The sequence below is a fragment of the Mobula hypostoma genome, chromosome 7, assembly GCF_963921235.1.
Source record: "Mobula hypostoma chromosome 7, sMobHyp1.1, whole genome shotgun sequence".
NCBI lineage: Eukaryota > Metazoa > Chordata > Chondrichthyes > Myliobatiformes > Myliobatidae > Mobula > Mobula hypostoma.
In genome coordinates, this window is record NC_086103.1 from 14,650,643 (window position 1) to 14,670,937 (window position 20,295).

General features: G+C 45.7%; 1 protein-coding gene across 1 annotated transcript; it reads right to left on the bottom strand.

Moving 5' to 3' along the window:
* Nucleotides 1–8,967: 8,967 nt before the first annotated feature.
* On the bottom strand, nt 8,968–17,227 carry LOC134349881 (uncharacterized). The gene is made up of 2 exons (XM_063054847.1): nt 17,208–17,227; nt 8,968–9,901 (listed from the first exon to the last, which is right to left on the bottom strand). The coding sequence occupies exons 1-2, from the start codon at nt 17,225–17,227 to the stop codon at nt 9,028–9,030; spliced, it is 894 nt and encodes a 297-aa protein (XP_062910917.1). The 3' UTR covers nt 8,968–9,027.
* Between the last annotated feature and the right edge of the window lie 3,068 nt (nt 17,228–20,295).

Below are 20,295 nucleotides of genomic sequence, written 5' to 3' on the forward strand. Positions count from 1 at the left end.
AGTACCACCCCTCCCATAGTGTGACACTTCCTCAGTACCACCCCTCCACAGTGTGACCCTCCCTCAGTACCACCCCTCCCACAGTGTGACCCTCCCTCAGTACCACCCCCCCACAGTGTGACCCTCCCTCAGTACCACCCCCCCACAGTGTGACTCTCCCTCAGTACCACCCCTCCCACAGTGTGACTCTCCCTCAGTACCATCCCTCCCACAGTGTGACCCTCCCTCAGTACCACCCCTCCCATAGTGTGACACTTCCTCAGTACCATCCCTCCCACAGTGTGACCCTCCCTCAGTACCACCCCCCCACAGTGTGACTCTCCCTCAGTACCATCCCTCCCACAGTGTGACCCTCCCTCAGTACCACCCCCCCACAGTGTGACCCTCCCTCAGTACCACCCCCCCACAGTGTGACTCTCCCTCAGTACCACCCCTCCCACAGTGTGACTCTCCCTCAGTACCATCCCTCCCACAGTGTGACCCTCCCTCAGTACCACCCCTTCCATAGTGTGACACTTCCTCAGTACCACCCCTCCACAGTGTGACCCTCCCTCAGTACCACCCCTCCCACAGTGTGACCCTCCCTCAGTACCACCCCCCCACAGTGTGACTCTCCCTCAGTACCACCCCTCCCACAGTGTGACCCTCCCTCAGTACCACTCCTAGCACAATGTGACCCTTGTTCAGTACCACCCCTCCCACAGTGTGACTCTCCCTCAGTGCCACCCTTCCCACAGTGTGACCCTCCCTCGGTACCACCCCTCCCACAGTGTGACCCTCTCTCAGTACCACCCCTCCCACAGTGTGACCCTCCCTCAGTACTACCCCTCTCACAGTGTGACCCTCCCTCAGTACCTGATGGTAAGACTTCGATCATATTACTGTATGGCTCAGGAACAGACTCTTTGGCCAATAATTTTGTGCAAAACCAGTCAAAAAGTAAATCAAAAACACACAAAAACTAATCCCTCCTACCTACGTAATGTCCATATCCCTCCATCTTCCTCACATCCATGTGCCTATCTAAATGTCTCTTAAAAGCCCCTAATGTATTTGCATTTACCACCATACCAGGCAGTGCATTCCAGGCATCCAACATTCTCCGAGTAAACAAAACTTACCCTCACATACCCCTTGAACCCACCCCCTCTCAGCTTTAATGAATGCCCTCAGGTATTAACATTTCTACCCTGGGAAACAGATACTGTCTATCTATCTCTGCCTCTCATAATCTTATAAACCTCTATCAGAGGACATGGCTTTAAGGTAAGGGGTGGGAAGTTCAAGGGGGATATTAGAGGAAGGTTTTTTACTCAGAGAGTGGTTGGTGCGTGGAATGCACTACCTGAGTCAGTGGTGGAGGCAGATACACTAGTGAAGTTTAAGAGGCTACTAGATAGGTATATGGAGGAATCTAAGGTGGGGAGTTATATGGGAGGCAGGGTTTGATGGTCGGCACAACATTGTGGGCCGAAGGGCCTGTACTGTGCTGTGCTGTCTACCCTCTCATTATAGCACATACCCTTTAATCCAGGCAGCACCCTGGTAAACCTCCTGCACTCTCTCCAAAGCCTCAACATCCTTTCTATAGGTAGGGCAACCAGAACGGTATGCAATATTCCAGATGTGGCCAAAACAAAATTTTATACAGCTGCAACATAACCTCTTGACTTTTGAAGCCTTGTTAATCACTTATCAACCTGTGTCACCACTTTCAATAATCTATGACCTTGGATCTCAAGATCTCTCTGTTCAACAACACTGTTTAGAATCTTGCCCATAACAGTGTACTGTCTCCTTCAAGGTGCAAGACCTCACATTTATCTGGGTTAAACTCCATCTGCCATTTCTCAGCCCATATCTGCAACTGATCTATATCGTGCTGAGTTCTTTGCCAGTCTTCTGCACTACCTACAACTCCACCAATCTTGGTATCATCCACAAATTTACTAACACACCCATCTAAATTTTCGTCCAAGTCATTTTCATTTTTGAAATCTTTTTATTGATGTAAAATCTTCTACAGCTATAAAATACAAAAGTTCAACAAATTAGTATATATATAATTAATAAAGCTGAAGAAAACAAAACTTATATATGCTAATGAAAAAAAATTATATAAGAAAAAGAAGGAAAAACGAGAACCTGAACTAACTAAAAAAAAGCCCACTAACTACAAAAGAAAAAAAAAACCATTAGGAACCAACTCCCAGAGCAATACATCTTACAATCATCTATATATATAAACGAAGACCGCCAAATCACGTTTATATAACATAAAATTGGAAGGAAACCATATAAATTAATTCATTTAAATGATAATATTTGGCAAAAGAGCCCCACCTTCTCTCAAAATCGAATCGGGGATCAAAAGTTCTATTTCTAATTTTTTCCAGACTGAGACATAACATTACTTGGGAAAACCATTGAATTAGTGTAAGAGCAGAGGTATCTTTCCACTTCAGTAAAATAGCCCCTCTTGCCAACTATGTAACGAATGCAATTACATGTTAGCTTGAAAATGAAATGCCCTGATTATGATGCGGAACTATTCCAAATAGAACAGTCAATGTATTAGGTTGTAAATTAATTTTCAAAGCTTTAGAAATTGTAGAAAATAGAGATTTCCAAAAAGATTTCAATGAGGAACATGCCCAGAACATATGTGACAAAGTAGCTGCTTCATTTTTATACCTATCATGATAGTTGTCTATATTAGGAAATATTTTGGATAGCCTCTCCTTTGTTAAATAATAACAGTGAAGAATTTTAAATTGAATTAAACAATGATTGGCACATATCGAAGAAATTAACCATTTTCAGAACTCACAACCAATCTTCATTGACAAAAGTCATATTAAGTTCTCTATCCCAATCTTGTTTAATCTTTAGTGAGAGGTTATCTTTTTGTAGTAAAAATAAATTATAAATTCTACCAATGGAACCTCTCACTTTCGTCCAAATCAGTTATATACATTTTTCACAAACCACAGGGGTCCCAGCGCAGATCCCTGCAGAACACCACGAATTACAGACCTCCAGCTCAAATAAGTCTCTTCAACCACTACCCTCTGTCTTCTATGCGCAAGCCAGTTCTGAATCCGAACAACCAATTCTTCTGGATTAGTCTCCTATGAGGAACTTCGTCATGTGCCTTACTAAAATCCATGTAGACAACATCCACTGGCCTAGCTTCATCAATCTCTCTCGTCACCTTGTCAAAAACTCAATCTGTTGGTAAGGCACGACCTGCCACACACAAAGCCATTCTGGCTCTCCCTGATTAGGCCCTGGGTTTCCAAATGCTCCTATATCCTATCCCGAAGAATGTTCTCCAGCAATTTCTGTACAACTGACAAGAGAACTCACCAGTCTGCAGTTTCCAGGATTTTCCCTTGCTCCCTTCTTAGAGATACAACATTAGCTACTCGCCAGTCCTCTGGGACCACACCTGTGCCTAGAGGGGAGACAAAGATACTGGTCATGGGCCCAGAAATCTCATCTCTTTCTTCCTTCAATAACCTTGGGAAAATCCCATCAGGCTTTGGGAATTAATCCACATTAATACTCATTAGGAGGCCCAACACTTCCTCCTTCTTGACCTCTAAATTCCCTATCATATTTATACACTCAGCACTGTTCTCCTGGTCCTTGACATCCTTTTCCTTGGTAAATACTGAGACAAAGTTCTCATTAACTACTTCGCTCACATTCTCTGTATCCAAGTAAATGTTCCCCTCTTTACCCCTGAGTGGTCCCAGCCTCTCCCTAATTATCCTCTCACTATTCATGTATGTATAGAATGCTCTAGGATTGACCTTGATCCTACTTGCCAAGGATTTTTCATTGCCCCATCCTGGCTTTCCTGATTCCCTTCTTTAGTTCTTTTCTGGTTTCTTTATACTCCTTGTGTGCTTCGTTTGATCCTAACTTCCAAAACCTTACATTTTCATCACCTCCCTGACCATATAAGGTTATTTTATCTTTCCATCCCCAACCTTCCTTCTATCAGGAAGATACCTTTCCTGTACTCTGTGCAATTGATTTTTAACACCCTCCACATGTCTGATGGGGACTTGCCAGAAAGAAATGTGTTCCTAATTAAAGCTTCTTAGTTCCTGCCTATTGCCCTCGCAATTTGCCCTACACCAATTTAAAATTCTCCCACAAGGACTATATCGATCTTTATCTATAGCTATCCTGAAAGTTTGGGAGTTGTGGTCACTGTTCACCCACTGAAAGGTCAGTCACCTGGCCGAATTCATTACCCAACATCAGGTCCAGTATGGCCCCTCCTCTCATTGGACTGTCCACATATTGATTTAATAAACCTTCCTGGATACATTTAACAAATTAAGCCCCATCTAAACCCCTTGCACTAAGAGATCCCAGTTTATATTAGAGAAGTTCAAGAGACTACTAGACAGGTATATGGAGGAATCTAAGGTGGGGGCTTATATGGGAGGCAGGGTTTGAGGGTCGGCACAACATTGTGGGCCGAAGGGTCTGTACTGTGCTGTACTGTTCTATGTTCTATGTTCTAAGTTGAAATCCTTCATGACAACAACCCTGTTATTTTTACACATTCCCTTAATCTGATTACATATCTGTTCCTCAATGTCCCAGTGGCTATTAGGGGGTCTGCAGTACGATCTCATCAGTGTGATTGTACCCTTCCTGTTCCTGAGATCCACCCAAATGGACTCAGTGTCTGACCCCTCCATTACATCTCCGCTGAGTGTAGCTGTGATATTGTCCCTGTTTAGTGCAACTCCACTCCCTCCTTTACCTCCTCCTCTATCTTTTCTAAAACTCTGAAAGCCTGATATTGGTTCCCCTTCAGTTCAGGTGCAACCCATCCATCTTGTACAGGTTACCCCTTCCCCAGAAAAGGTTCCAATGATCAAAGAACTTGAAACCCTGCCCCCTGCACCATCTCTTCAGCCGCTCATTCATTTGTACTACCAGCCCATTTCTACCTGCACGGGCCCGTGGCAGTGGGAGTAATCTGGAGATCACTACCCAGGAGGTCCTTCTTTTCAGCTTCTTTCCTAGCTCTCACCGTGAAGGACCTCTTCCCATTTTCTGCCAATGTCATTGGTGCCAATATGCACCACGACCTCTGGCTGATCCCCTCCCTCTTGAGAATATCCTGCCCCTCTGATACATCGTGGACCATAGCGCCCGGGAGGCAACACACCATCCTTTATGGCCAGAGAATATCCTTCCTGTCCCCCTAGCTATCGAGTCCCCTATAACTACCACATTTAACCCTTTCCTTGTGGGGCCTCAGAGCTGGCCACAGTGCCACCAGCCTGCCTGTTGTGCCGTGCCTCAGTGGGTCATCCCTCAGCAGCTTCCAAAGAGGTGTTCTTGTTGCTGAGGGGGAATGGCCACAAAGTAACCCTGCGCTGACTATTAATCCCCTTACCTCTCCTAGTGGTCACCCATCTACTGTCTGAAGCCTGTACTCTGGGCGTGACCACCTCTTCAGAACTCTCATCCACAATAAGTACATCCAACTCCAGCTCCAACTCCTTGACCCGGTCAGTCAGAAGCTGAAGTTGGGTGCATTTCCCGCAGATGCAGTCATCATGGAAAACCGTCAGCTACCCTGAATCCCCACATCTGACAGGGTGAGAAATCCATCCCGACCACAATGTATTGAAAAAAACAAAAAAACAAAAAAAAAACAAAACTTCACAGTCAACAGATGAAAAAATGCTTACCTCTTATCTGTGCCTCAGCTGGCTCTCACCGAAGTCTGTTGAGCCAAAACCTTACCACTCTAACACTGGTACACTCCAACAATTGCCGTTCCACTTGTCCCTACCCTCTTTTTGTTTGCTTCTGAGTTTCGGCCTCTAACACCAACACTTACTGTGCCTGAGGCGCTGGTAAAAAGACTGGAAGTACCTGAAGTTGTTCCTTTTTTATTCTCTCTATACAGACCTTCGGTAGGGCTATTACACCGACACTTACCGCGTCTGAGCAGCTGAAAAAAGACAGCGGTTTGAGAAGTGAGACCAGTGCATAACCAGATAATGTTTATACACAGACCAACTGCAAATATAGACTGGATCAGCTTTTGAAAGCTAACTGACCGGAAATATTCAAAGTGGTGAGAAACTAGAAACTGTCTTACTTACTTAGAACCTCCACCTGTGCTCGCTCAGGCCTGTTCTCGCTCAGGCCTGTTCTCACCCAAGCCTGTTGAGCCAAAGCCGGACTACTCTAACAAAGACCCACTCCGACAAAGCATTTCTTAGTGGTGCCGTAAGAGTGGACAAGCCTGCTGCCTTCTCTGGTTCCACAGTTGAAATGTTGGCAGTAGTAGTTCGGAGACTTCTTCAGGCTGGCCTGGTTAAAATCTCCCTCAGTGACAGGGAAGACATCAGAGTATGCTGTCTCACGCCTGCTGGTTACAGTGCTCAGCTCCTCCTCTGCCGAGCCTGACACTGGCCAGATGTGGAATATATACTTCTGACAGGATGATGGCAGGAAACTTCCTCAGCTGGTAAAATGGACAACATTTGATTGCTGGGCGTCCCGGGTCAGTGAGCAGAATTGAGGCAGAACCAGCATGATTGTGCACCACAATGAGTTAATCTGCCCCCTCTGCCTTTAACAGGCTCAGCTGTCCTGTGTTTGTGGTGGATAGTGAGGCCGTCGGGCTGCAGCATTGCAAGCCAAATGGTGGGGACGAGCCATGTTTCTGTGAAGCAAAGTTTACAGCAGTCTCTGAGGGCCCTCTGGTACAGCAATCTTCTCTGAGTTCTTCAATTTTATTCTCTAGAGATGGTACGTTCACCTTCAGGACAGTGGCCTGTCCATCACCAGGGCCACTGCGCAGAATCAGATAAAGCTGCCGAGAGGTGTAGCTGACTCCATCTTGGGCACTAGCCTCCCCACCCTCAAGAACATCTTCAAAAGGCAATGCCTCGAAAAGGTGGCACCCATCATTAAGCACCCCACCACCCAGGGCATGGCCTCTTCTCATTTCTACCATCGAGGATGAGGTACAGGAGCCTTTCAACATTTCAGGAACAGCTTCTTCACCTCCACCATCAGATTTCTGAAGGAACAATGAAGCCTCACTAATTGTGCTCTCTTTTTGCTCTACTTATATAAGGGGAGAAGATTCAAACTCCTTACAGACAGTGGTGATCATTCATGCTGTAAAACACTGCACTAACCTCCATGTTACTGTGCTGTCTGTGCCACAGAGCAATTATGATGTTCAAAAAGGCATTTGTACGGGTACGTGGACATGGACCAATTTCAGGCAAGTAGGCCTGGCTTAGATGGGAACCTTAGTCAGCACAGAAGAGTTGGGATTTATAAACTCCTTCCGTACTATATTAACACACACAAAATGTGTCATACAAAAGCAGCAAAGTAGTGTAGCGGTTAGCATCATGTTTTACAGCATCAGTGACCTGGGTTCAACTCCCACTGCTGTCTGTAAGAAGTTTGTACGTTCTCCCTGTGGCCGTGTGGGTTTCTTCCACGCTCTGGCTCCCCCGGCATTCCAAAGGTATACGGATTAGTAGATTAAATGGTTACATGGGAGGAATTGGACGGCACGGGCTCATTGGGCCAGAAGGGCCAGTGGCTGTGATGGGCGTGTGGATGGATATTTGACCTCCAGATGAGCTTTGGGTCTGGGCTCTACCCACTTCCACATCATAGACAGGCTGAATGAACCCAGGGTTGAGGAATCAAGGGCTTGAGGGCACAGGTTTAAGGTGAGAGGGGAGAGATTTAATAGGAATTTGAGGGGCAACTTTTTGACCCAGAGGGTGATATCACTGTGGAAGGAGCTGCTGGAGGAACGGTTGAGGCAGCTACATTAACAACATTTAAAAGACAGGAGGACAGGTCGATGGAAAGGTTTAGAGAGATATAGGTCAAACCTGCGGAATGGGACTAGCGTTGACAGCCATCACTGTTTATTGAAACAATAACTACAATTTACAAGGACCATTAGCTGTAAGGTGCTGTGGGTTGTGGACATCAAGGGCATTATACTCTTCTTAATGGTAGTGTTTTGCTACTTAGGAAGCTGGGTGATATCAGATGGCAGGTGCGACTTGGACATCAAAAGAAGAACAGGGATGGCAAAAGACACCTTTACGAGAATGAAGAGTATACTGACCAATACTAAACTAGGCATGACAACCCGCCTCAGAGTACTGAAATGTTACGTTTATCCAGTTATGTTATATGGCTCAGAATGTTGGACAACATCTAGTAACATGAGGAAACGAATTGTAGCAGCAGAGATGTGGTTTTAGAGGAGGATGCAAAGAATATCATGGACGAAACGAATATCTAACAAGGATGTCATGAACAGAGCAAACACAAAAAGAGAAATAATGTATGAGATCATGAAAAGGCAACGTAACTTCATTGGACATGTGATTAGGAAAGAGGAGTTAGAATGCATGGTAATTATGGGAAAGATTGAAGGGAAGAAAGCAAGAGGAAGACAAAGACAAATGATGATGGAGACAGCAGCCAGAGAACTGGAAATGAATACCAGTGAATTGATCCACTTGACCTGAAACAGGAGTGTGTGGGCCATGGCAGTCAAAGCTCAAACTGGGCACGGCACCTGATGCTGATGATGAATGGTAGAGTTAGGATCTCAAATCTTATGTAATGGGAAGCAGTGGACGTCAACCTCATTATATTTAAGACACCATTAGATGGATGAATAATACACTCAAAATGCTGAAGGAACTCAGCAAGTCAGGAAGCATCTATGGAGAGGAATAAACACTCAACATTTTAGGCTGAGACCCTTCATCAGGATTTCTAGCATCTGCAGAATCTCTTGTATTTAATATCCATACTCTATTACTCTGTGATTAAACAATTTATTTCAAAAATCACCATTAACTGCCCCTTAGTTCACCTTAGGTTGTGAAAAAGGAGAAGACTTAGCATCTCTACACGTTAATGTCTCACCAGTAAGTCATCCTACCATTAGAGGGCGTGTTCTAATACCAGGTTGTGCGAGAGTCAGATCCTGGATCGACGTTTCAAGGGACAAGTTCCATTTGATTCCTCGACCAGCCTGGGTCTGGCTCTAGGCCGACGTTGCCGTGGTGTCCTGGGCTGCGGCTCTGGTTCCAGCTCGAGCTTGCAAACTTTTGGCGAGGACTTGGTCTTTGGTGACTTTGGGACCACAGGTCCCACAGGCGGGAGGCTGTACAAACTTGCCCTCAGCTTGGCCCTCGCTTGTGATGCCCGTCTCATTGGGCAGACTTTGGGCTTGGTCTCTCCTTGACGCCTCTTAGTGGCAAACTTGGAGCTCACCTCTGCAGAGAGGTCATCCTCATCTTCTAAGTACCTATCTGTGGTTAGGGTGGGATACAGCAACTCAGCAGTTTCCAGGTCTTCAGAATTCAAATCCAGCTCGTATTGGTGTGGAATTTTCTTTAGACTTACTTTCTTCTCTTTTTTCTCCACCAACTCCTCCTCTTTCTTTATCTCCACCTCCTCTTCTTCCTCTTCCCCTTCCTCTTTGTTCACCTGCTCTTCCTCGGTGTTCTCCTCTTTGTCCTCCAGCATGATGAGATTGGCGGTGGCCTCAGTTAGCATGTCCATAGTCAGTTCCAGCCTCAGCTGCAGCATGTTGTTCTGCTCCTGGAGAACCTTGTTCTTCTCCCGGATACCCCTCAGCAGTTCACCCTGGCTGGAATGGCAGAAACCCCCCTGGAGCTGAGGAACCCACCGGCCCTTCCTGAAACTGAACCTTTGTCCGGAGATCTGCATGACCGGGGGCTCATGCTCCAACCCCAACTCAGCGATCCTGCGGTCATAATCCAACAGGTAGAGGGAGGAGACTGGAGCATGTCTCCGAGCAGGACTCTTCCTGGGGTGAAACTTGCATCTGCAAGGCAGAGGGTGATGCTCAAAAAAAGTCTTAATCTTTCTACGGAATCTTCTAATTTTGTAGATCAGCCTTTCCATTTGACGAAACTACACAAGTAAACATTGGAGAATTTTAAGAAAGATTAGCTTTATTGGTGACATGTACATCAAGATGTGTCATTTGTGTTAGTGACCAACACAGTCAAGGATGTGCTGGGAGCAGACCGCAAGTGTCATCACACTTCCAGCACCAACACAGCACGCCCACAACTCACTAACCCTAACCCGTATGTCTTTGGAATATAGAAAGAGATCCATGTGAACACAGGGAGAACATATAAACTCTTTATAGACAGTGGCAGGAATCGGGTGATTGCAGATACTGTAACAGTGTTATGCTAACCGCTAATAATATAGCATGGCCAAGTGGTTACGGCGTTCGTCAAGTGATTTGAAGGTCACTAGTTCGAGCCTTGGCTGAGGCAGCGTGTTGTGTCCTTGAGCAAGGCACTTAATCACACATTGCTCTGTGACGACACTGGTGCCAAGCTGTATGGGTCCTAATGCCCTTCCCTTGGACAACATTGGTGGCGTGGAGAGGGGAGACTTGCAGCTTGGGCAACTGCGTCCTGGAAACCTTCCAAGGCGCAAATCCATGGTCTCATGAGACTAATGGATGCCTATATAATAAAATATCAATGCCACCCTCCTTAGAAATATCAACCCTTTGGTTCCAGCATCATCCATAATCTTGAACCCCGACAGCGATCACTGGCACTGAAAGCGTTACGCTAACCACTATTCTACCATGTCACTGTACAATTTATGTATGATGGTATATTTTTACGTATCTTCTGTGTGTTGACTGTACCTATGTGCCTGTGATATTAAATGTAGACCATCTAACAGTTCAGTACGGTACAGGACCTTTGGCCCATGATGGTGTGCTGAGCTTTTACCCTACTCCAAGATCAATCAAACCCTTCCCTCCCACATAACCCTCTATTTTTCTATCATCCATATTTCTATCTAAGAGTCTCTTAAATATCCACAATGTATCTGCCTCTATCAGCACCCCAGGCAGTGTGTCCCACACACCCACCACTCTCTGTGTAAAAACCTACCTCTGACATACCCCTCCATATTTTCCTCCAATCACATTAAAATTATGCCCCCTCATATTAGCAAGTTACACCCTGGAAGAAAGTATCTAGCTGTCCTCTTATCTTGTACACATCTCTCAAGTCACCTCTCACCCTCCTTCATTACAAAGAGAAAAGCTCTAACTCACTCAACCTATTCTCATAAGACACACTCTCTAATCCAGGTAGCATCCTGGTAAATCTCCTGTGCACCCTCTCACAAGAGGTATAAATAGATTTCTAAAGGCAGCAGCCATTATTAAAGACTTTTTCGATTCAAAGTGAAAACAAATTTCTACAAATTGGTCTGAATTAATTACAAATATAAAACACAAAATAAGTGATTTAAGAGTTCAACCCTTTCAAGTCAGTATTTAGCAGATGTACCTTTGGCAGCAATTACAGCTTTGAGTCTGTGTGGATAGGTCTCTATCAGCTTTGCACATCTGGGCACTAACTTTTCCCCATTCTTTACAAAACTGCTCAAGCTCCTTCAAGATTTCATGGAGATGGTGAGTGAACAGCCCTTTTCAGGTCCAGCCACAAATTCTCAATTGGATTGAGGTCTGGGCTCTGATTTGGCCACTCCAGGACATTAACTTTGTTGTTTTTAAGCCATTCCTGTGTAGCTTTGGCTTTATGCTTGGGGTCATTGTCTTGCTGGAAAAGAAATCTTCTCCCAAGTCGCAGTTCTCTTGCAGACTGCATCAGGTTTTCCTCCAGGATTTCCCTGTATTTTGCTGCATTCATTTTACTCTCTACTATCACAAGCCTTCCAAGGCCTGCTGCAGTGAAAAACCCCCACAGCATAATGCAGCCTCCACTATACCTCACAGTAGAAATGGTGTGTTTTTGATGATGTGCACTGTTTGGCTTACCCCAAACTGTATTTAGTCTGATGACCAAAAAGCTCAATTTTGGTTTTTTCATAACAGAATCTTCTTCCAGCTGACTTCAGAGTCTCCCACATGTCTTCTGGCAAACTCTAGCTGAGATTTCATGTAAGTTCTTTTCAACAGTGGTTTTCTCTTTGCCAGTCTCCCATAAAGCTGCGAATGGTGAAGCTCCTGGGCAACAGTTGTTGTATGCACAGTCTCTCCCATCTCAGCCACTGAAGCTTGTAACTCCTCCAGAGTTGTCACAGGTCTCTTGGTGGCCTCCCTCACTAGTCCCCTTCTTGCACAGTCACTCAGTTTTTGAGGACGGCCTGCTCTGGGCAGATTTACAGCTGTGCCATATTCTTTCCATTTCTTGATGATTGACTTAATTGTACTCCAGGGGATATTCAGTGACCTGGAAATTTCAGTAACCTTTTTGCAGAGTTTCTTGGAGTGTTCTTTTGTCTTCATGGTGTAGTTTTGCCAGGATACTGACTCACCAGCAGTCGGACTTTCCAGATACAGGTGTATTTTTACTACAATCAACTGAAACACCTTGACTGCACACTGATCTCCATTGAACTAATTATGTGCACCAGTGATGATTTGGTGTGTCATACTAAAGGGGGTGAATACTTATGCAATCAATTATTTTGTGTTTTATATTTGTAATTAATTTAGATCACTTTGTAGAGATCTGTTTTCACTTTGACATGAAAGAGTCTTTTTCTGTTGATCAGTGTCAAAAAAGCCAAATTAAATCCACTGTGATTCAATGTTGTAAAACAATAAAACATGAAAACTTTCGAGGATGGGTGGTTGAGTACTTTTTATAGGGACTATACATATATATATTTACTGTAATTGATTTACCCTTCTTTTCTATATTATCAAGTATTGCATTGCACTGCTGCCACTAAGCTGGCAAATTTCACAACATCTGCCAGTGATGTAAAACCTGATTCTGATTCTATGCAGATTTATATTCTGGTTTCTTAGATTTTTAAAGCTGGGGGTGATAGTGGGGATAAGCTCCCACTACCTATTAAAAGCTCCCAATGGTATGTGTCTCAAATAGCTCACGACAAACAGGTCCTGCTCCTGGCCTTAGTAGCTACTGACATTAGAAGGAACAGTTGCAGGCTACTGGTGCCTTAACACCAGTCATTTCAGGCATCAGCTATGCCCGGCAGCTCATCTTGGAGAAAGGAAACTCTGATCTCAAACCGCTGCCTTGTGGCTACACCTGTTCATGGGGAAAGCCTTGGGAGTAAACTTCGAGGAAAATTCTGGAGTTGGAATCCCTAGTGCAGTCCTACATTGAGTTCAACGCTGACAGGCAACTCCTGCAACACTGCTGGTGCCAAATTGTATCGGTCTCTACCGTTCCTTTGGATTCATCGGCTGCATGGAGAGGGGGAACCTACTGCCTGGGCAACAGCTCACTCTCCATATCGTACTGCCCTGGCTTGTGTATCATGTAGACAGCTGGAATGCCACTCCAACAAGCAGCTCTATCCGGTTAACCACCGATTTAATTGGAGTGAGGGGAAATATCAGGCTATCAGGCAGGAACTTGGAAGCGTAAATTGGAAACAGATGTTCTCAGGGAAACGTATGAAAGAAATGTGGCACACGTTCAAGGGATATTTGCGTGGGGTTCTGAGTAGACAGGGAAAGGATGGTAGGGTACAGGAGCCATGGTGTACAAAGGCTGTTGTAAATCTAGTCAAGAAGAAAAGAAGAGCTTATGAAAGGTTCAAAAAACTAGGTAATGATGGAGATCTAGAAGATTATAAGGTTAGCAGGAAGGAGCTTAAGAATGAAATTAGAGAGCCAGAAGGGGCCATGAGAAGGTCTTGGCGGACAGGATTAAGGAAAACCCCAAGGCATTCTACAAGTATGTGAAGAGCAAGAGAATAGGACCAATCAAGTGTGACAGTGGGAAAGTGTGTGTGGAACTGGAGGAGATAGCAGAGGTACTTAATGAATACTTTGCTTCAGTATTCACTACGGAAAAGGATCTTGGCGATTGTAGGGATGACTTACAGTGGACTGAAAAGCTTGAGCATGTAGCTATTAAGGAAGAGGATGTGCTGGAGATTTTGGAAAGCATCAAGTTGGATAAGTCAATGGGACCAGGTGAGATGTACCCCAGGCAACTGTGGGAGGCGAGGAAGGAGATTGCTGAGCCTTTGGCAATGATCTTTGCATCATCAATGGGGACTGGAGAGGTTCTGAAGTATTGGGGGGGGTTGTGGATGTTGCTCCCTTATTCAAGAAAGGGAGTAGAGAAATTATAGACCCATGAGTCTTACTTCAGGGGTTGGTAAGTTGATGGAGAAGATCCTGAGAGATTGAGTTTAAGAACCGAGAGGTAATGTTGCAGCTCAATAGGACCTTGGTCAGACCTCACTTGGAGTACTGTGCTCAGTTCTGGTCACCTCACTACAGGAAGGATGTGAAAACCATAGAGAGAGTGCAGAGGAGATTTACAAGGATGTTGCCTGGATTGGGGAGCATACCTTATGAGAATAAGTTGAGTGAACTCGGCATGGAGGATGAGAGGTGACCTGATAGAGGTGTACAAGATAATGAGAGGGATTGATCGTGTGGATAGTCAGAGGCTTTTTCCCAGGGCTGAAATGTCTACGACGAGAGGGCACAGTTTTATGGTGCTTGGAAGCAGGTACAGAGGAGATATTAGGGGTAAGTTTTTTATGCAGAGAGTGGTGAGTGCATGGAATGGGCTGCTGGCAATGGTGATGGAGGCAGATACGAGAGGGTCTTTTAAGAGACTCCTGGATAGGTATATGGAGCTTAGAAAAATAGAGGGTTATGGGTAACTCTTGGTAATTTCTAAGTTAAGGACACAATTGGCACAGCTTTGTGGGCCGAAGGGCTTGTATTGTGCTGTAGGTTCTCTATGTTTCTATGTTTCTAATCATGGGGCAATTTATAATGACCAGTTAACCTACTACCCATACATTTTTGGACTGTGGGAGGAAACTGGACCCTATCGTACCCTCCTCCACCACTGTCGCCGGCAGCCCATCCCACGCACTCACCACTCTCTGCGTAAAAATCTTAACCCTGACATCTCCTCTGTACCTACTTCCAAACACCTTAAAACTGTGTCCTCTCGTGTTGGCCATTTCAGCCCTGGGAAAAAGCCTCTGACTCTCCACATCACACATAAAAGTTGCTGGTGAACACAGCAGGCCAGGCAGCATCTCTAGGAAGAGGTACAGTCGACGTTTCGGGCCGAGACCCTTCGTCAGGGCTAACTGAAGGAAGAGCTAGTAAGGGATTTGAAAATGGGAGGGGGAGGGGGAGATCCAAAATGATAGGAGAAGGCAGGAGGGGGAGGGATGGAGCCAAGAGCTGGACAGGTGATAGGCAAAAGGGATATGAGAGGATCATGGGACAGGAGGCCTAGGGAGAAGGAAAACGGGGAGGGGGGAAGCCCAGAGGATGGGCAAGGGGTATAGTCAGAGGGACAGAGGGAGAAAAAGGAGAGAGAGAAAAAGAATGCGTGTTTCTAAATAAATAATGGATGGGGTACGAGGGGAAGGTGGGGCATTAGCAGAAGTTTGAGAAGTCAATGTTCATGCCATCAGGTTGGAGGCTACCCGGACGGAATATAAGGTGTTGTTCCTCCAACCTGAGTGTGGCTTCAGCTTTACAGTAGAGGAGGCCGTGGATAGACATGTCAGAATGGGAATGGGACGTGGAATTAAAATGTGTGGCCACTGGGAGATCCTGCTTTCTCTGGCGGACAGAGCGTAGGTGTTTAGCGAAATGGTCTCCCAGTCTGCGTCGGGTCTCGCCAATATATAGAAGGCCACATCGGGAGCACCGGACGCAGTATATCTCCCCAGCTGACGCACAGGTGAATTGTCTGGGGCCCTGAATGGTGGGGAGGGAGGAAGTGTAAGGGCATGTGTAGCACTTGTTCCGCTTACACGGATAAGTGCCAGGAGGGAGATCAGTGGGGAGGGATGTGGGGGCGATCCCTGCGGAATGCAGAGAGAGGGGGGGAGGGAAAGACATGCTTAGTGGTGGGATCCCGTTGGAGGTGGCGGAAGTTATGGAGAATAATATGTTGGACCCGGAGGCTGGTGGAGTGGTAGGTGAGGACAAGGGGAACCCTATTCCTAGTGGGGTGACGGGAGGATGGAGTGAGAGCAGATGTGCGTGAAATTGGGGAGATGCATTTGAGGGCAGAGTTGATGGTGGAGGGAGGGAAGCCCCTTTCTTTAAAAAAGGAGGACATCTCCCTTGTCCTGGAATGAAAAGCCTCATCCTGAGAGCAGATGCGGCGGAGACGGAGGAATAGCGAGAAGGGGATGGCATTTTTGCAAGAGACAGGGTGAGAAGAGGAGTAGTCCAGAGAGCTGTGAGAGTCACCACATGATCAATACCTCTCATCATCTTATACACCTCTATCAGGTCATCTCTCATCCTCTGTCGCTCCAAGGAGAAAAGGCCAAGTTCACTCAACCTATTCTCATCAGGCATGCTCCCCAATCCAGACAACATCCTTGCAAATCTCCTCTGCACCCTTTCTATAGTTTCCACATCCTATTCCATAGTTTCTCACATCATGGTTGTAATGGACGAGGAGACATCGCTGTTGATTCTGGTGGGTCCTCCAAATGCTCGGTCTTTATATATTTTTCAATCAGCTGATTGGACCTCATTTTGGAAACTCATTTGTGATGGCGGGAGGAAATCTCAACGCTGATTGGTTGTGTGGTGAACTTGGTGCGTTGTGGTCTGGAATTTTGCCTGCATCTCATAAATAGGATTGAGGTCTACGTGTTTGTTTACAGAATTGTTCGCAGAAATCACGCTTCTAGGAACTATCTTGTACACCATGGCTTGAGCCACGTCTTTTACTGATGCCCAGCTGAATCCATCTTCATGGGTAGAGACTAGGGAGAGTTGGTCATGCCACTTTACAGCCAGCTGATATCCATGGATCCTTGTGGATTATTTTCTCCCAGTCTGTCCACTGTAGTATTTGCAGCAGTCTCCGCATTGGATTTTGTAGACCACGTTGATGTTGTCCAATATCTTGTTTCGTTCTTCTGGTCTGCAAAGTACTCTCCTCAATATTGCTGTTGGCTTGAGCTGTGTGTTATTGGCACTAACAGCCATCATAAGGTAGGGATGTGCCGGGGGCAAGAGTCACCACTGATTCCAGCGCCAACATAACGTACCCACAATGTTCAGCAGAACAACACAGAACACAGCAAGCAACAAAACAAGCCCTGTTCCTCCCTCACTCCCACCCACTCACCTTACCTCCTTCCTACCCATCGAGGCACCCACCCACATATATATATACACACACACTCACACAGACTCTTCTGTTTCATGGATGTCTGTGAAGAGTAAGGGTTTCAGGTTGTCTACTGTACACATTCTCTGATATTAAATTGAACCATTGACACATTCACTTCAATCACTTGGATCTTGAACCAAGTGGTGCAACCCTAATCACTACAGCCTAGCAACATGGTCACCACTTTCATCACTTTGCATTAAACTGATGGGACAGTGTAGACGGAACTTCACCCTGTGTCTGACCCCCTAGAGCGTGTGGTGGGACGGGGTGGAGGGAGCTTCACTCTGTGTCTCAGCTGTAAATTATCTGTGCTCCTGAGAATGAATTCTCACATACATAAAAGTGTAGAAGAAAGATGAAGTCTCTACCTGGCCCGCTCATCTGCTGTTCCTGTGGATTAGCGAAGGAGCATTAACCATGTCATGGCTGGTGGGACAGAGTGTGTGTTTGTGTGTGTGTGTGTGTGTGTGTGTGTGTGTGAGTGTGTGTGAGTGTGTGTGTGTGTGTGTGTGAGAAGTGATGGGAGGCTGGGTGAAGACTCTCAAGGGTGCTCTCATTGCTCCTGGTATCTGCTCTGATATCATGTATGACATCACAACTGCCATGGTGTCACACAGCTCGACCCATGACATCACAGAACTGTAACCAACGGATGTCTCACTCTCACTGAGGAGGGTACAATCTGTCTGTCTGTCTGTCTAGGTATCATATCCGATGAGGACTTTGGTGACCATGGTTTTCCATATAGATCTATCCTTCATTTTTTGGATGACTTCCATTTCCTCGATGTGTAGCCACCTGGCTATGCTTTTGATGTACATAAGCCGAGGTCTTCCTCTAGTTTTGCTCCCCTCGATCTTTCCAGAGAGTGTGAGTTTTTCTAGTTCATCTTTCCGCATGGTGTGTCCTAGGAATCTGAGTTGTCTTTCTCTTATTGTTGGTATGAGTGATCGAACTGCCTGGGCTCTTCTGAGAACTTCTTCATTTGAGGGTACAGTAGTTCTTTGATTTGAAGCCAGAGGCAACAAAGGGCTGGCCATTGATCTCAGGTTTCGATAGTGTACAGCTCACAGATTCCATTAACCAGCTCCGTCATGGGCACTAGCCACCCCATCACAGAGGACACCTTCAAAAGGTAATGACTCAAAAAGGTGGCATCCATCATTAAGGACCCCTCTCATCCAGAACATGCTCTCTTCCCTCTACTGCCATCAGGGAGGAGGTACAGGAGCCTGAAGACACACACGCAATGATTCCGGAATGGTTTCTTCCCGTCCACCATCAGATTTCTGAATGGACAATGAACCCACAAACACCACTGAAGCTCCTTCAATAATTCCAAAAGACTGAAGTAGGGTAAATACAGAAAGGCTTTTATTCGCTATACAATACGATTTCCATGCTGAGTGTCTGCCCCTGGTCTGAGGGTGAGGGGCAAGGCGAAATCACCTTTATTCAGGGGTCTGTGGGAGGAGCCACAGGGGTAGTCAGCAGAGGGGCGTGTCCAGACAGTTAACCAGTTACAACATATATATGGTTTACCACAACTACCTCGATAGTTACAAAATACACACGGATTGATGTGCTACTGATTTAATTATATATGTCCTACTCCTGCCGCAGAACAACGCATTTCACAACATATACCAGTGATATTAAACAGATTCTAATTCTGATTCTCTTTTACTTTACATTATTTTATTGTCGCCAACCAATTGATACTAGAACGTACAATCATCACAGCGATATTTGATTCTGCGCTTCGCGATCCCTGGGTTACAAATCGATAGTAAATATTAAACATTTAAACTATAAATCATAAATAGGAAATAGAAAAGGGAAAGTAAGGTAGTACAAAAAAAAACTGAGAGGCAGGTCCGGATATTTGGAGGGTACGGCCCAGATCCGGGTCAGGATCCGTTCAGCAGTTTTAGCACAGTTGGAAAGAAGCTGTTCCCAAATCTGGCCGTAGGAGTCTTCAAGCTCCTGAGCCTTCTCCTGGAGGGAAGAGGGACGAAAAGTGTGTTGGCTGGGTGGATTATCCCGGCTGCACTGCTCCAACAGCGTGTGTAGATGTCATGGGTAGATGCCATTGGTTTGGGAGCCATTTCAGAAAAACGCATCAGACAGGCATTCTGGGCTATGCTGAGTGGGCCATGGAGTCATAGCACCAAAACAGGGCCTTGGGCCCATCCAGTCCATTTCGATCTATTCAGCCTAGCTTATCGACCTGCACCCAGACCTAGTTCTTCATACCCCTCCCATCCATACGCCTATCCAAATTTCTCTTAAGTGTTGCTGTCAAACTCACATCCACCAGTTCTGTTGGCAGCTCATTCCATATTCTCACCACCTTCTGAGTGAAGTTCCACCCCAGGGTCACCTTAAATATTTCACCTTTCACCCTTAACCCATGACCTCTAGTTCTAGTCTCACCCAATCTCAGGGGAAAAAAGCCTGCTTGCATGTACCCTGTCTATACCCCTCGTAATTTTGTTTACCTCTATCAAATCTCCCCTCATTCCCCTAATCTTTGGGAGGTAAAGTCTTAATATATTCAACCTTTCTCTATAGCTTAGGTCCTCAAGTCCCAGCAACATCCTTGTATAACATATCCAGATGTGAACAAGTCTTGTTTAAGGGCAGGACATGGGTAAAGTTCCCACAGACACCTGCTCTGTTTGGCAGGTCTCTCAGCCTGTAGACACGCTTGAGGGGAGTGGAGCAGTCTAGCCAAACCTGTCCAGTTTCAGATCAGGTGGGCCACCCATTTTGGGGTGTGTTTCATGATAAACTCTCTGTGGCTCTCCAATATGGCAATTTTGTTGTACTCACGTTCCCGTGACCTGGAACACCCAACTATTAAATGTCAACTATTTCTTTACTGAGAGAATTTTCTGTAACCCTGAAATACCGCCAGCATCCAACTAGAATGAAGCGCTTGAAATACTGGATGATGCCATCACCAAACAAGAAACAGTTGTTACGAGAATACAAATTAAGATGTTTGCTGGCCTGGGCTAGCATCAGTGGCATCAGC

Coding starts and splice junctions, on each gene's coding strand:
- LOC134349881 (XM_063054847.1), bottom strand. CDS start 17,227: ATGGGTAGGAAGGAGGTAAG. Junction 9,902..17,207: donor ATGGGTAGGAAGGAGGTAAG/GTGAGTGGGTGG, acceptor TCTGCCTTGCAG/ATGCAAGTTTCACCCCAGGA.